Source organism: Erpetoichthys calabaricus, chromosome 11 (genome assembly GCF_900747795.2).
Source record: "Erpetoichthys calabaricus chromosome 11, fErpCal1.3, whole genome shotgun sequence".
Taxonomy (NCBI): domain Eukaryota; kingdom Metazoa; phylum Chordata; class Cladistia; order Polypteriformes; family Polypteridae; genus Erpetoichthys; species Erpetoichthys calabaricus.
In genome coordinates this window covers 122995728-123011596 of record NC_041404.2, presented here as the reverse complement: position 1 = coordinate 123011596, position 15869 = coordinate 122995728, and the positions used below count along the sequence as shown (strand labels likewise).

At 44.1% G+C, this 15869-nt stretch overlaps 2 protein-coding genes across 4 annotated transcripts in view; one reads left to right on the top strand and one right to left on the bottom strand.

Moving 5' to 3' along the window:
• LOC114661374 (transmembrane protein 94-like) overlaps positions 1-15869 on the top strand; it is a 46957-nt gene that overhangs the window by 1451 nt on the left and 29637 nt on the right. The window contains exons 2-22 of the mRNA XM_051934277.1: positions 1251-1364; positions 1447-1574; positions 3958-4097; positions 4196-4392; positions 4474-4625; positions 4708-4810; positions 5078-5164; positions 5811-5915; positions 5985-6089; positions 6312-6446; positions 6520-6781; positions 6870-7043; positions 7714-7816; positions 7942-8084; positions 8170-8351; positions 9545-9656; positions 9764-9852; positions 12509-12608; positions 12695-12803; positions 13991-14189; positions 14396-14473. Of these exons, the coding sequence (XP_051790237.1) occupies positions 1251-1364; positions 1447-1574; positions 3958-4097; positions 4196-4392; positions 4474-4625; positions 4708-4810; positions 5078-5164; positions 5811-5915; positions 5985-6089; positions 6312-6446; positions 6520-6781; positions 6870-7043; positions 7714-7816; positions 7942-8084; positions 8170-8351; positions 9545-9656; positions 9764-9852; positions 12509-12608; positions 12695-12803; positions 13991-14189; positions 14396-14473 (2817 nt within the window). The remainder of the gene's footprint in view (positions 1-1250; positions 1365-1446; positions 1575-3957; positions 4098-4195; positions 4393-4473; positions 4626-4707; positions 4811-5077; positions 5165-5810; positions 5916-5984; positions 6090-6311; positions 6447-6519; positions 6782-6869; positions 7044-7713; positions 7817-7941; positions 8085-8169; positions 8352-9544; positions 9657-9763; positions 9853-12508; positions 12609-12694; positions 12804-13990; positions 14190-14395; positions 14474-15869) is intronic.
• grapa (GRB2 related adaptor protein a) overlaps positions 1-15869 on the bottom strand; it is a 38143-nt gene that overhangs the window by 13420 nt on the left and 8854 nt on the right. The window lies entirely within an intron of this gene.

The following is a 15869-nucleotide window of genomic DNA, read 5'->3' as shown; positions in this document are numbered from 1 at the left end:
ATTGGGACATTGTTTACTATGGGACGGCCTACTTCATGCAACTCATTTTGCCTTTTGTACACATTGTTGCTGTACTTTTTTTCAGAGCACTTTTGTGGAAATAAATCATTTTTATTTATAAGGATTCAATATTTGCCTTCTAATTACTTGCCAGAGATTGACGGTTATTTGTTGGCATTTTGAGATATATTTTGGGACTTTTTGCTTAGGAAACCCAAGTTAATGACACTTCCTGAGTCAGTACATGTTGGTATAATGTATGTGTGTGTGTACTTGTGTGCCATAAGAGATGTGAATGTGTATGGGTGTCTGCATCTGCCAGCTGCATGCCTGTACATTTATTGATGGGATGGACAAGGTCACACTGCTGTATCAAGAAGCTGTATTGGCAGAGGACCACCTTGTGATGTATCATTCCATAAACTGCTTGGGTAGTGCAGGCTGCAGGTCATGGGGCGTCCTTTACTTCTCAGTTGCTCCGCTCATTTCCCATCTTTGCAGACCTTCTATCCTTCTCCTCCTCCTCTTAGGAGAAGGATCTGGCTGCAAACTTCATCCAGGAGATCCCTCAGTCACAGGAACCTGTGGCATCATTTGAGGGCTTGTGGCTGGAGATGGAAACGACATAGCTCAGACTCTATTGGCAGAGCCATCTTAACGTATGAGCACGATGGGCAGTGTCTGGGGCCCGCAGGAGCATTGGGGCCCAATATGTTTCTGATGCCCATGTATGTTTCTATTTTGCTATCAAAACAAGGGCCCCAGCGCACTACTTTGCCTGGGGGCTTGTGATGCTGGTAAGATGACCCTGTCTATTGGGCCTCTTGGTTATCATGTCCCATCTTCCTATTTTATCTTTACTTTCTTAATAATATATCTTCCAGTCCCTTGACCCATTGGGCAGGCTTATGCTTATCATCTTGTACACAGACAGACTCTCCCAACCATGTGTGCACATGTAGATACCAATGGAGGCACCTTCACACTGTAGATGTGCACATCTCATACCACATAGGGGTGCAAGTACACAAAACCTCACAAATGTGAGCAGATGCATACGAATCCTGCTGCGTCCATATGCACTAACATATCCACAAATATGACACCCATACATACATATGCCATCATCTCACTGTAGTAAGACTAAAGAAACCCTTATGTGGATACAGAAACCCTCTGCCCACTCTCCCTGATATCCTGCCAGCTGTTGAGTGACACATAGAATGGCTATGTCTGCTTTCCCTTTTCAGGAAGCTGTGATGGATGGACTTTCCACACATCAGGCACTCTCTGACTTGCGGGACAGTCTACATGAAGCTTTGTCCAACTTCAACCTGCAAAGGCAAGCCAGACAAAGCTGGAAGGTAACACCTGAGCTCCCCTGGTAAGTCTAGTGCCTCCTTCTGGGTGCTACTCCAACTCTGCATTCTTGCCTTTCCACCTCAGGGACTGTGGAGACAGAGTTTTCTGCACCATTCAAGTCGCTGGTCCAGTCTCCACTGGCCGGGAGCCCTGCTCATGTTGCTAGCCGCGGTCATGCTACTTTGTTGTCATGGAAACCAACTACCAGACAGGTAAGTCATAAAGAGCCAAGCGCACTTGCGTGAGAAATTAAACCACCATACGCCTGAGGCTTCCTCATCTCAGCAACTGTAGCTACTTTCAAATTCGGTTATTCAACACACTCCAAATGTCAGCAGGAAAGGTTCCAGTCCAGACAGTCACCCCCAATGTCACTAGGCTGGGTCCCCAAAGCTCCCAGTTTGGCCTGTGCTCAATGACAGGTCCTGACAGCTCCAAATTATGGTACTAACCTTCCATATTCAGCCCATAATCTCTGCTGTCTCTAAGAATGGTGGCCACAGCTCCCAGGCTGATATCTGACTCCCTTTGTCACTAAGAGAGGTCCCTGTGCTTCCTAATTAAAATGTTAACTCCCAGAGTCACTTCAGTATGTCCAAACAATTTAAGTGTGGTGGCTGACACCATGTTGTTGTGACAGGCTCCTTATCTCCTGTTGGTTTGTGACAGGTCCCCACATTTTATTCCTCTCAGCATCTAACAACTAGTGACATTTGGATAGATTCTGAAAGCTCCAAGTGCCCTGTGATGGGTCACCACAGCTCTAAACTCTGAAACTAACTTCCAGTGATCACACACTTGCCAGTTCAGCTTCTGATTCCCAGTGTCCTCGAGATATGTTTCCATATCGCCCCTGTCTCTATTTCCTGTGACATATCCCTACAGCTACCAGTTCAGTCCCTGACTCTCATTTTCACGTGACATGTCCCCAAGTATGACATGTCCCCACAGATCCCACTTCCCTCAGTGTCTCTCAGTTTCACATGATACATATCCATAGCTCTCATTTCAGTCCTTGTTTCCCAGTTTCATGTGACAACTTCTCACAGCTCCCACTTCACTCAGTGTCTTCCAGTTTCATGTGACAATTTCTCACTACTCCCACTTCAGTTTCTTTCTCTCTGTGTCATGTGACATATTCACAGGTCCCGCTTCAGACCTGTCTCCCAGTTTCATGCAACATGTCCCCACAGTTCTCACTTCACTTAGTATCTCCCAATTTCATGTGACATGTCGAAACAGTTCCCACTTCAGTCCCTGCCTTCTAGTTTCATGTGACACATTCCCACAGCTTCCACTTTACTCAATGTCTCCCACTTTCATCTGACACATCCTCACAGTTCCCAATTAGCTGTCTAACTCCCAGTTACACTGAGACAGGCCCCCACATTTCTCTAGCTTCTAATGTCATTTAGTGGTGTCCCCAAAGTTCATCATTTGGTCTCTTACTCTTATGGTCCCTAAAGCTGAGCTCACACTACACGACTTTAAACACCAAAATTACTGGACTGCTCACATTATACCACAACTTCTTTCCTGTGATCAATGAAGTGTCCTCACCATGGTGTGCACACTACACAATGAAGCACAAACCAGGGACACAAAGGCGTCTGAAGTTCTGTTGTCTCATATAAACACTTTAGACGTCACTTTGCCAAAGTGAAACTGGAATTCAAATTGAGCTCTCATTTCTTCAAATAAAAGAGAGAAAATGATGGATGGGAATTATGGAGGGGGAAATAGGTGTATAGACACAGGAACCTTCTTGGCTGAGTTCTATTAACTTCTCCTCTACAATGCATCTTGGTCCATCGAGAGGCCACCCTTGACGTCATTTTGAAGTTGTCTCCAGTGTTTGCCTCGTCCACCTTATTTCCTCTCACGTTTTCTTTGGGTCTGCTTACCATGTAAAGTTTTGTGCTGGAATTTTCAAACACACTTGGGAATCTCAGGACACCTACGATGGCTCAGACTGGCTCAGACGTGTCATTGAACTTTTCTTGCTTAACAAGCCTCAGGGATGGGCATGCTCATTTATTTGGCTCTGATCTTTGGCTTTTGCCTTCGATCCCAAAATTTGCCTATGACCAGAAAATCATTTAGTGTGAGTTCTGGGTAAGACAGTCAGCCCCCCTACCCAAACCCCCCCCCCCCCCCCCCCCCCCCCCCGTTTCTCGGCCTAAGTCCCATGCTATAAGTGTCCTGTGTCATGCCCACTGCTCCCATTTTGACATCTAATTCACTGGGTCCACCCATTTCAGACAATAACTCCTGAGGTCATTTAGACTGATCATCAGTGCTCCCAGTTTGCCCTCTAACTCTTTGGGTCACTGTAATTATTCCCCACATTTCAGACATTAACTCCTGAGGTCATTTAGACTGGTCCCCCGTACTTCTAATTCCTAGTGATGTTGAGTCAGGTCATTGCAGCTGCCAGGGTCACTGAGGCAAATCCCATTATTTCAGACACCCCCCTTTCAGAGTCACTTAGACAGGTCCCAGTTTGGCCTCTAATGTCCAGTACCTGTATGATGGTGAGCCAGTAGATGATGATGACTGGGATGCTCACTCTCACTCACCTTCCCTCTTTCACAGCTGCTGGATACAGGAGCTCAGTGGTGTCACCCTGCTTGGACTTCTTCTGCTCAGTCTAGCTGGCCTTAGCCTGCAGCAACACCTCTTGAAGGCTCAGGAGCCAGTGAAGCAGGTTCAAGCTGTGATCAACATGGTCAATGGTACAAACAATGGGCAAGGGAACTGGGTAAATGAAGGGTTGGTCATCAGGTACCTAATGTGTGCCAACTCTTAACATTTTAATCTTGGGTTTGGGCAGCTCTTCTCTGCAGTCCTGCTTCATGTGGTGATGTCCACTATCCCGATCTGCTCACTCCTCCTTCCCAATCCATCTCGCTCCAGTGGACTTACAGAGATGGTTGTTTGGTGAACTTGCCTGTTAGTCTGCTGGTCAAAGGTGATATTGTGGCTCTGAGGCCAGGGCAGGAAGCCCCCACATCTCTGAGGGGCTTACAGGTAGACAAAATAGATTCAGTGTGGTCTTGTTTATATGGTCAGCTACATTGTTCACTTCCACATACCTTGTTTTCCTGATAGGAAAAGGAGCATGTTGTTTTGGAAAGGGGAGACATCTTCTGCCATTTCTCCTCTCCACCCTCTCCCCTGAACAATGACAAACCATGTTCTCACCACGTGCTTCAACCTCAGCCCTTCAGAGTGACCAAGACACCGATCGTAGACAGTGTCCAGTGAGTTCCTTCCACTGCAGAAGTCAATTGTTTGGGGCACATGTGGAGCTGCAGGTCTGACCTACAATGTCTTTGTGGACAGGAGGTATCTGGAGCTGGGAGACCAGAGGCCGGTATCCGTATTGGATAATGAGCGCTTCACAGCTCAGACAATTCTGGAGAAAGTAGTTGCTCCACTGGTTCTGGTAAGACACGTCTCAAAGGTGGCAGGTCCAGGTAAGAATTTGTGGAAGTAGCTTGGATCGTATGGTTTAGGAAGCTGGTCAGTTGGAATGAGTCAGTTTGGTGAGATCAGGTCAATGAAGAAGTGTGGTGATTCAGATTCAAAGGGAGACTAGGCCGGCTGGTAGCAACTGATCAGGTTCTGTGGGGATCTGAGAATGCCAGGCACTGGCAGAGCAGGTCAGTGTTGGGAAGCAGAGGGCTAAGATATTTTTTCTCTTCCTCAATAGGCGTTGCTGTTCATCATCAACTGCACTCGTTATTTTTTTGATGCCCCTGGCTCAGGACCCTGGCAGCTGATGCTCATTCAGTTGCAGGTAGGTGGAATGGCTCTCCTAAGAGCTTTGCATGGCTAAGCATAGGAATGCTAGGAATGAACAAATGGTAGGAATGTTAACAGTAAAGTTGATAAGGTGCCAATGAGGCTGATAGGACCAAGCAGAACGGAGCCAGTGGATTGTGCCCATGATGTCACCCTATGCAAGGTACATTTCTTAGCTGGCATATTAGTTTTTCTTTTGGAGTTCCACCCTGCCTATAGTTTTGCTCATCTCTTCCATGATTTGAAGAGAACAGCTGTGGCTCACTACACCATCACTCCCATATACAACATCTCCTCCTGAGGCCCCAGTAATGACACTACTCACCATCTTCTTGATCACATTGCCTTCACCCGTGAGGATTATTTCAAAGTTGGATTCCCCCATAGCTTACTATACCTGAAACTAATTGCTAAAGAATCTCAGAGGTGGGGGACCCTAGGGGGCACTCAGTGCTGCATATTTTCCATTAGATTAGGTGCAGGCTTGGGTTTTCATGGCTCGTGGGAGTAACTGAAAGTGTATGTATTGTAATAGGGCAACTATTAAGCTGGCAGCCCAAGGGGAAGGCATGAGTCATTTGATGCATGAACTGAAGGAATCTGCTTCCTGACAGGCATGTTCTGCACGTCTGTGCCCGCAGGTGAATGGAATCCTGCCATTGCTCCCTCTTACTTTTCCTTTGCTGTGGCTGCTGCTGAGCCTGTATGGTGCAGCCCGAGTCTTATGCCAAGTGAAGAAACCTCCGGTGAGTGGCAAGAGCAAGAGAGGCAAGCAGCCACTACAGCCCAGCAAATGACGTCCCCTCCTTTCTCAGGCAGGATGGCTGCAGTCTTGGAGAGAGTGTCTCAAAGTTCTGCGTGGGTGCTCATTGGCATGGGGTCACAACACCAGTCTCCTGCACAGTCTTGGCTCTGTCACGGTAGGGGCATCAACTTGCCATTAGCCGTGCTGGCTTTGTCCTTTGCTCAATGGGTCTTGCACTTCTTTTCTAATATGGCCCTAAGTTCTAGAGGGGTTCTTTACTTGGCATGCACCTCATTCCTTTCCACTTTAAAACATTCAGCATGCTCTGTTCTTTAGAGTGTACCCTAAATAAATTTCCTCCTAGACTGCTTTGCTCTCTTGTCTTCTCAAATCCCAGGTTCTGTGTTGTGTGGATAAGCAAGGAATCCTCTCGTTCCCGGAGCCAAGTGTGGACAAGGTGCTCTTCTTCACAAGAAATAGTCTTCCTCCACAAGAAAGGGGTACTGGAACAGCTGATGGACAACAGAAACAAGTGAGTCCACAAGCACTCTTGGTCTTTATTTTACTGGGCTAATTTTTTCTCAAATAATGTTCCTCTTGACCAGAGCTCCATGAAGGTGTTGAGTTTGTCACAGGACAGAAAAACACTCTTGGGCATGCAGTTTGATGACCCACGATGGCAACAATACAGCTCATCTCTCATACCGCTGGGCCTGGGCACCCTGCTAGGCCTGTGCAACTCAGTAGCTGTAGCCAACATCTGGCAGTTGACTGACCATCTGTCCAATGTTGCTCTCTTCAGAAGCTGCCCTAGCTTTTCCCCCATCCAGATACCTTGGGGGACATGTGAGCTTGCTAAAGTCTTAGGTAACAGAAATTCTTCAAGTGATACCATCCAGGTAGAGATCTGTGGAGGCCTGGACTCTGTCTGTCACTCACATCCTCTTACTTGCAGGCTTCTCCTCCCATGGGAAAGATGCCTTCCAGCATCAGATGAGCTTTGCGGTGTACAATATGAATACAAGTCTCAATTCAATGGATATGTTGCCATGGCACCTTCCACCTGTGACTAGGAGAAAACAGCCCCTGAGCCATGCTATCTGCCTTATCTTCCATGACACCACCACAGGTTGTTTGATTAGTTTATAAGCGAAAAGGGCTGATTCTATTGTGGACAACATTCACTTATTTCAAGAATGATGTGAGCTATACAGATTGAAAGGGTGTGTGAGAGCCCATATTAAAACGAAAAGAAACAATGGGGCACTATTAAGGAGATTTAACATAAAATGAATGCCAGTCTGGTCCAATATGAGAAAGTGAAAGGTAGCAAGGAGGCCAAAGGCATCCACTACAAGTAAATGTAAGCAAAGAGATCTCCAGAGGGATCTACTGTGGCAGCGTTTAAGGAAGAAGGATGGAGGGAGTAACCTATTGAAGAACTTAATGTAAGACAGTTTTAGGTAGCAAGATGGCAAGTGGAGCCCCCTGCTGGGTAGGAGTAAGCAGAACTCTGGAAAATTTGAAATTATTGGGAGTTAAACAAAAAGTAGTGGACTCCATTCAGGAGACAGCTTGATGGGCAAGCTGTGGGCTTTTTTGCATCAGTCAGATAGCCAGAGGTGTCTCTTCAGATAATTTTAAAATGGCTTGATGACTAATAATATGTTGTATGTGCAGTATGGGGTCCCCTAAAGGGAGGATGTGTGCTGTTGTGGTTGGGAGTAGGGCCCAATTCTGGACAGATGAAGGACTGTAGATGGCTAGAGAGTCAAGCAGTAATATTTTGATTTGCTCAGACACTCTGCAGCTCTTCTCGATCGGCTCAGCAGACATAATCTTGAGAGAATGCACCGACCTGTGGGATGGAGTTGACATCCAGCCGCTCACAGACTCTGTTAGGTACATTTTGGTTGCTTTTTCCCTCACACTAACCTGGCATGTTATGTGAGATGCCATGCAGACAAAAGACACAGGTTAATGGAGAAATTTGAATGTCCGTCAGTTAATTCTACTCTCCCACTCAGGAAGAAGGCGTTGGACTTTCATCAGAGAGCCTGCATTGCAGGGCAGTGTCTTGCCATAGCCTTTAAACCTGTCCTGTACCCCATAAATCCTGAACTCAATGGGATGTGTGTGCAGATGCCTTCAGGAGAACGCCAGGACACTGGTGGGTGTGGCAATTGTGGGGTTCCTATTTTATTTGACGTGATTCAGTAGACACTGGACTGAATTTGTGTTTAGTGCCCTTCTAGGTACAGACTCTGAAAGCATCAGTGAGGATGACCTTCAGATGCTTGTCGGCGACCAGATTTTCCTTGGTTTGATATCAACACAGTATCAAGCGAGGCCAGAGATGGTGCGACTTGTTGCTGGAATGGATGATGCCTGCATTCGTTTTGTTTGGTTTTCTTTGGAAGAGGAAGTAAGAAGCAAGGTATGCTGAGATCTAATGAAGAGTGAGGGGGCTGAAAATGGGGGGTAATGGATAAGCCGCTCAACCCTGTGAAAAATAAAATCTAGGTTCAATGGTCAAAGTACTGTGACCCCCTACTTATCTATGTTGGGCTGTAAAACAAAATCCTTTAATCCTATCAAATGCCCATAAAAATATGCTCTCTAATCATGTCCACTGCCCTTTGCCCTCTACTGTGAGACACAGCTACACCTGGTCCAACTATGGCAGACCTGGACCAGCCATTTCCATTTGTGACTTTACGGCTCTTTCTCTACTTTCTGAGTATGATTACTGTGAAGGTTTTGTGGAACTCTGTCTGATTAATTACGCTGGTTCACTTCAGGCCCCTGCTGAGCCCCCACTTATCTACTACAAAGGGAAAACCTGTTGTCTTATCCAGAATGTGTGCTCATCCTTGCCCAGATTTATTGATTCAGTTGTAGTCTCTGCAGGTCCCGACTAATCCTTGTCCACCACTCAGATACCATACATGATCCCTTCCCATCTATTCTGAAATATTCAATGCAGACCTTATCTTATCCTTTTACTTATCAATGATAGCCCTGGTTTAGACCCAGTCTCTGTAAATTATTTCTGAGCCAACACCTAGAGACAACACTTTATCTGCCCAGTTCATGTAATCCATAACTAGAAAACAACAATGAACATTATCCAGCCCCTTCAGAGCCCATCTAATCCACTACTCAGGCTCAAAACTGAATTTTGTCAACTCACTGCAAGTCCTTTCTAATCCATTGTTAAGGGGCACATTGAATATTGTCTAGTCCTTGTAGAATTCACCTACTCTTGCCTTACTCAGGGGCAACACAAGAGCTTGTCTAAGTCCACTTAAGTTACCTCTGCTCCACCACTCAGAGAGCATACAGGATCTTCTCCATTTCATGTAGACCCCATCTGTTCTACCACATAGAGACAATATTGGATCTTGACTATTCCCTACAGATCTCTTGTGATACCTTACTTAGAAACATCACTCAATCTTGTGTACTCCCTGCAGAGAGATCTTTTCTGACCCACCACTCTTTAACACCATTGGATCTGGCCCCTGCATGTTCATGCTGATCAATTATTAAGAAACAGGATTGCATCTTTGACTCTCTGCACATACCACGTCCTTCCCATTTACTGTATGCTTTTTATGTGGAATTCAGGTGTTTGCAGAAAAAATGGGCCTAGAGACAGGATGGAACTGCCACATCTCCCTGCAGTCTGAACTCTTCCCACTGTATATGGAGAGTGAGAGCTACCATGACAAAGCAGGAGGTGGTATCTTATTTAAATCCTGTTTTTAGTTGTATAAGTCATCAGTGGGAGGAAGCAGCTGATTTAAAGGAGTTCAGGTTTAAATTTAGTTTGTTTCTGGTTTGCAGATTCTGAAGACACAGATTGGTTCACTAATGAGTCGGGCATTCCCACCCTGGATAGAGAGCAGGAGTCTCTTCTTGAGGATCTGAACCGGGTGAGAAATTGGAGACTATACAAATGCTCTGATTATTTATTAGACAAGAATTCTTATCTGGCATCTGAGAAAACTCCAGGTTGTCTCCATCTGTGGTCAATAATTTTGTGGGGTCCACTTTCAAGGCCTACATTAATTCCTGGTATGGCACCTGCTCAGCTCAGGACTACAAACTTCTCAGCAGGGGGAAAGGGGCTCGCAATGTTACTGGCACACATCTGCCTTTTCTGGTTAAGGCATATATAACACAATCTTCCTCAGAAAAGCCATCCTCCAAAGTCACTTTCTCTCCCTGCTGCATTCTGTGGAATGGTGCAAGACCATCAAAACTCACACCTTGAGATTCAGGCTACTCAACAGCCGCTCATACTGTGTTTCTTGTATATATTGTCTAGAACTTTAAAAACAATTTTGATAAAAACAGGCCATCCCACCCAACTTGCTGGTCAATCCTATTCATCTGACTTCTCCAGAACAACATCAAGTCAAGTCTTAATGAGTCGTAAAGTCCCACTGACTACCATACTACTTGGTAATTTATTCCATGTGTTGACGATTCTCCACATGAAGAAGAACATTCAAATGTTTGTGTGACTTGTGTGCCCCCATGGTCTTGTTGAAGAACTCATTTTTAAATAACAGTTGGTATCCACTGCATTAATTCAATCCCTTTATAATTTTAAACACTTCAGTCATGTCACTTCTTAATCTCAGTTTGATAAAATTTCAAAGGTTCACCTCCTTCAGTCATTCCTCCCAGCTTATACCTTGCAGTTGTAGAATCAGCCCATCATTTTTTCTCTCGACCTTTTCTAGGACTGTTATGTCTGTTTTGTAGTATGCAGAACTGCAGATGATGCCTTAACCACAAATACTGTAACTTTAACATCCTGTATGGATGTGGACAATGGTGGGTCCACTATGACCTAGGTCCTTCCCATATGATGTACGTTCAGATTATGAACCTCCAATTGTGTATTCCTATTTAGAATTTAACCCCTATGTGTAACACCTCACATTTACTTATATTAAATTTAAATTTGCCACAAATGTTGAATGTTCATGTTGAAATTCTGGCCAGGTCCTTCTGCAATGACTTGGCTGATTCTACATTAGTTTAGTCTGCAGACTTAACCAACCTGTTAATTATATTCTAGTCCAGACCACTTGTGTATTAAAAGCAGCACCACTGATCCCTGAGGGACATCACTTTAACATCACCGAATTCTGAACAACTTCCCCTAACCATAAACCTTTGTTCCCAGTGTTTAAGCCAATTTTGCACTCAACCTACACACCATGCCATGAATTCCCACTTCTTTTAGCTTGATAACTAACCTTTTTTATAATACTTTATCAAACGCTTTCTATAAATTAAGATAAATACAAGAGTAAACCAAAAAGTACAGGCAATTTGAAAATTACACGGTAAATGCAATGGACAGAAGCTGACACAATACAACACACTCACAATTGGTTATGGGTAGTTTAAACACACATAGATCATTAGTCTAGTTGAAGCCAAGGTCAAATGAACATGGATGCTCCACCATGGGATTGTACCATTGTTGAACAACACACCAAGTGAGATTTGTTTGGGCAGAGGGAGTGAAACCTGATGAAATTCACCAATGGAATTGAAAACAGCACAAATCAGTGAAAATGTTTATGAATGAGTAGAAAGGTTTAAAGGTGGAAGAACAAGTGTAAATGCGTCCACACAAGATCACATTTACGTGGCGAATGCCTTCATCAGAGAAGACCGACAAATTACATTGTCCACCGTTGTTACACATTTGGATATCAGCTATGGATCTTCACATGCCATAATGCATGATTACTTGAGGGGTACCGTAAAATTTGCAGAAGATGGGTTCCCAAACAGCTTACAGATCTGCATAAGCCAACATCTTTGGGTGAACTTCAACAGGTTTCACTCCCTCCTTCCAAAGAAATTTTACTTTGGCATGTTGTTCAACAATGGTGCAAACCTACAGCGGAACACCCATATTCGTTTGACCTCGGCTTCAACTACACTGACAGCAGTATGCTGCACTGTGTGTGTTCAAACTACATAACAAGCCATCACAAACATGTTGCATCAGCTTATATCCATTGCATCATTTTCAAATCCCCTTTACTTTTTGATTTATCCTCGTAATTTAATATGCACCTCTGCCTTTGTTGCTTTCTCATAGAATTCCATCACATTAATGACCCCGACTTCCTCAACTGAACCCATGCTGACTGCTCAAGTAACACACCTGATCTTCACATGTGATGCTCGATCTTTTTCTTAATAATTGTTTAAATGAATTTACCTGTTAAGTTTCCTGGCTTGCAGTTACTTAAGTTAGTTTTCAAAGAATGGGATAATGAGTTAGTTGCTACTTTCTAATCCTTAGGAATGTCTCCAGTGTGCAGTTTTCAAAGAATATGTGTCAAGAGTTTATAAAGATTTGAATTTAATGTACAAATGGGGTATTATGTATTATTTGTTCAAAGATTTGAATTTAATGTACAAATGGGGTATTATGTATTATTTGTTCTTTTATTATACTGCTGCTAACCTGTCGGAGACATGCCAGAACAAATTTCACTATATTTTGTCCACAACAATAAATCTGAACCTGAATGATGACGTTTTGTTCTCCAGGCAAAACTTCCCAAAGGCATTGAGAATGTGCGCCCCCATCTGGAGAACATAGACAATGTGCCACTGCTGGTGCCCCTCTTTACAGACTGCACCCCTGACAGTAAGGAGTAAACCTGTAGGACTTAAATACTGAACTCTGCACCTCTCTCCATCAATGTTTTCTAATGGAGAATGACATTTCTGCAGCCATGTGTGAGATGGTGAAGATCATGCAGGAGTACGGAGAGGTGACATGCTGCCTGGGCAGTGTCCTGACCCTCAGAAACTACAAAGTTCTCCTCCAGAGTGACATCAGGTACGTTTACAAGTGCACAAGTCACAAGTAGGGGGAACACCAAGTAGGCTAATTTGCACTTTCTATTAAATAAAATGAAGATCTGTATTTCATTAGTTTCTTGGTTATCATGGCACTGGAAAGGAGAAACATGTTGCATTTTGGTCAGAAATGCAAGGATGAATTTTGCCATACTCTGTACTCATTTGGCTGACACGTTCATCCAAAGTGATTTACAACATTTATGATACAATTGGTTACATTTCTTTTGGTTTTCCAATGGGAGCCCAGGCAGGTCAAGTGACTTACTTATGGTCACACAGTGTCAGTAGCAGGATCTGAACCCACAACCTCAGGGCCTTAACCACTGCACAATGCCAGCCTGACTGCCTACTCATGGCACTACTGCTACTACTACTACTACTCCTAAAAGAAAAATGAAAACGTTCCACTAGAAAGCCAATGATGTGGCTGAGGACCATATAGGGTGGGGATCTGAACTGGGAGTCTACTGGTTTTTACTTTCTTAAGATTGTCCAGTGGCCTGACCAAGAAACACACTGGGAGATCAGGGGCTTTAAATTAGAAATATCCTGCAAATTAAAGGCAAGGCTGAGGACCGTACTCAGGGACATGGTGGAAGTAAAGGGCATTTGATTGAGGAACACACTGGGGTAGAAGGTCTGAGCTAAGAGTTATGGGAATTTCACTAAGAAGTCAAGTAAATGACACATTTTATTAGATAACTAAAAAGATTACAATATGCAAGCTTTTGAATCAACTCAGGTCCCTTTTTCAGGCAAGATGTATTTGATTTAATCTTTTTAGTCAAAAAAAGGTGTCATTTTTGCTTGACTTCTCATTGCATCCATAATGGCTAACACGGTGCAACACCCTACTACTACTGGGAACTTCACTGACAAACCTGGAAGAAATGCCACTTTGTTTAGGGCCAAGCTTACAGTCAGTGACTAAAAAGGTAAAAGGACTTGGTGCCAGGAAGGGAGGTGCAGCACTTTGATATGGCGGCACACTAAGAAGTGAGAATACGTGGCTAAAGAAAACTGGAGGAGTCACTGATTCACCTGTAAGTATATAGAATTTGGTTCAGGGACACAGTGTTTATTGCTGCAATTTTAACTATTTGCCCTCCACTATTTTTTACTGCCTTGTAACTCACTTTTTTAATTAAAATAAACCCCCTTCAGTATTGCTCTGGAACCGTTGCTGCCATCACCCTGTGGTAGTGAATGTGGATGCCCTTCAGTGTTGTTTCCACACAGTCCAGCAGGTCCCACATCTTCATGTAACCGCCTGCTCCAGCTTGCCAGTGTCCTCTGTGGTATGCCCTGTGCTGTTCACCTGACACAGCAGGAAATTCCTAGCATCATCTGCCTCATCAAACAGGTATGTAGACCAACAAAGAGCCAGCTTCTCAGAAATAGCCAGTTGACAGTCCAGTTGAGCCATACCGTCAGGGTACTCTGATATCCTTTTCATGCACTCTGCTGATGTCTCCCCCCTTCTTTCCAGATGAATGCTTTTCCATCAGCCTGAATATAATAGCAGTTTAGCAAAGATTTAACAAACACCTGTGACATCTTGTATTCCAGGCAAGACATACAATATCTGGCATCAGAAAGTGCTTCCTCTTTCTCCTGCAGTGCCAGCTCTCTCTGGTCCTTATTCAGGTGATGTCCTTTCTCCATCTCCTTTTCATTCCAACATGTTCATCTGCCCATTTCAGCCTTCCTCTGTTTTACCTATCATTGTATCTTGATCACCTTAACCATGTCTTTTAGAAGACACGATCCTCTGTAAGATGTAGATTTTCTTCTACTCACCCTTCCCCTCACCATTTTCCCTTCTCTTTTCACCCTCACACTTGGCTCACTTTACTGAATAGCCTGCCATCTTCCCACTCGGGTTGTGGGTTTTCCCTTTCTATTTTTAAAACTTGCTCTTTAGCTGAGGTCCTCCTTTTTGTTCTTCATGCTTTATCATGATCCACACAATCATTTGCTCATCTTACTTTTGCCCATTTCACATTCCTGCCATATCTCTCATGCATAGCTTTTGCAAATCTTTCTTAAGTCCAGCTTGGCCTCTTGTCCAGCTTGTCCACTCTTCTACAACTCAGGTGAGATTTGCTTCCTAATTCCAAATGCACCTTCACACCCCATATCTTCTTGTTGGCCTACTCATCTTCTAGTCTGGTTCACCCATTTAACATAACATACTTCATAATCTATTTGTTTTTTTATCCATCTTCCCCATCAAGCACTGGCATAGGGTAAAATCTATGGGCTTACTACAATAATGGACATGAGCTACAACCTTAAAAAGTTTTACATTTATTCACTTAGCAGATCCTTTTATCCAAAGTAACCTACAAAAGAGATCCAAACATAATTTGGTAACATCAGCCTGGGGACTGTTTTGGAGCAACAGAACTCTGATGTAATGTTCCCATATCAAACATTTTTCCACATTTAATGTTATTTTGCATATTGTTGTTAACATTGTGACCTGTTGATGTCATTGTAGCACTCCAAACCCCATGCACAACCACACTGGCACAAATCCCTGGTTCAAATACAAGACTTATTGTAACTACAGTTCCTTACAGCAGGATTCCCACAAGGTTGCACAAGCACAATTCTCTTCTTCTCTCCTTTTCTTCCTCCACACCTCCCAGGCGATTTTTATCCTTCTTCCACGCAACTCCAACTCGCCTTGGTAAGGCAGAGCAACTACTTTCATCCAAGACCGGGTAGTATGTCCGGAGCTACAACATGGTCCACAAGAAACACTTCCAGGTCATGTGGAAGTCTCACAAAGTAGGGATTGCTAATCCCTGCAGAACCCAATGACAGCACCCAGAAAACCCTGCCCTATGGGACTACAGCTCCCAGCATGCCCTGAGGGTATCCATATGGGTATCCTAACTCGGGCATAGTGCGATCTTTCATGTTGGGGGAATAAATAGTCCAAACATGTGATCTCTCCTGTTACAACCTTTATTTTGGCCTCCTGGCTAGGTTAGAGTCTTCTGTACATTCTGCCAAGATGCCAACGTGTACACTG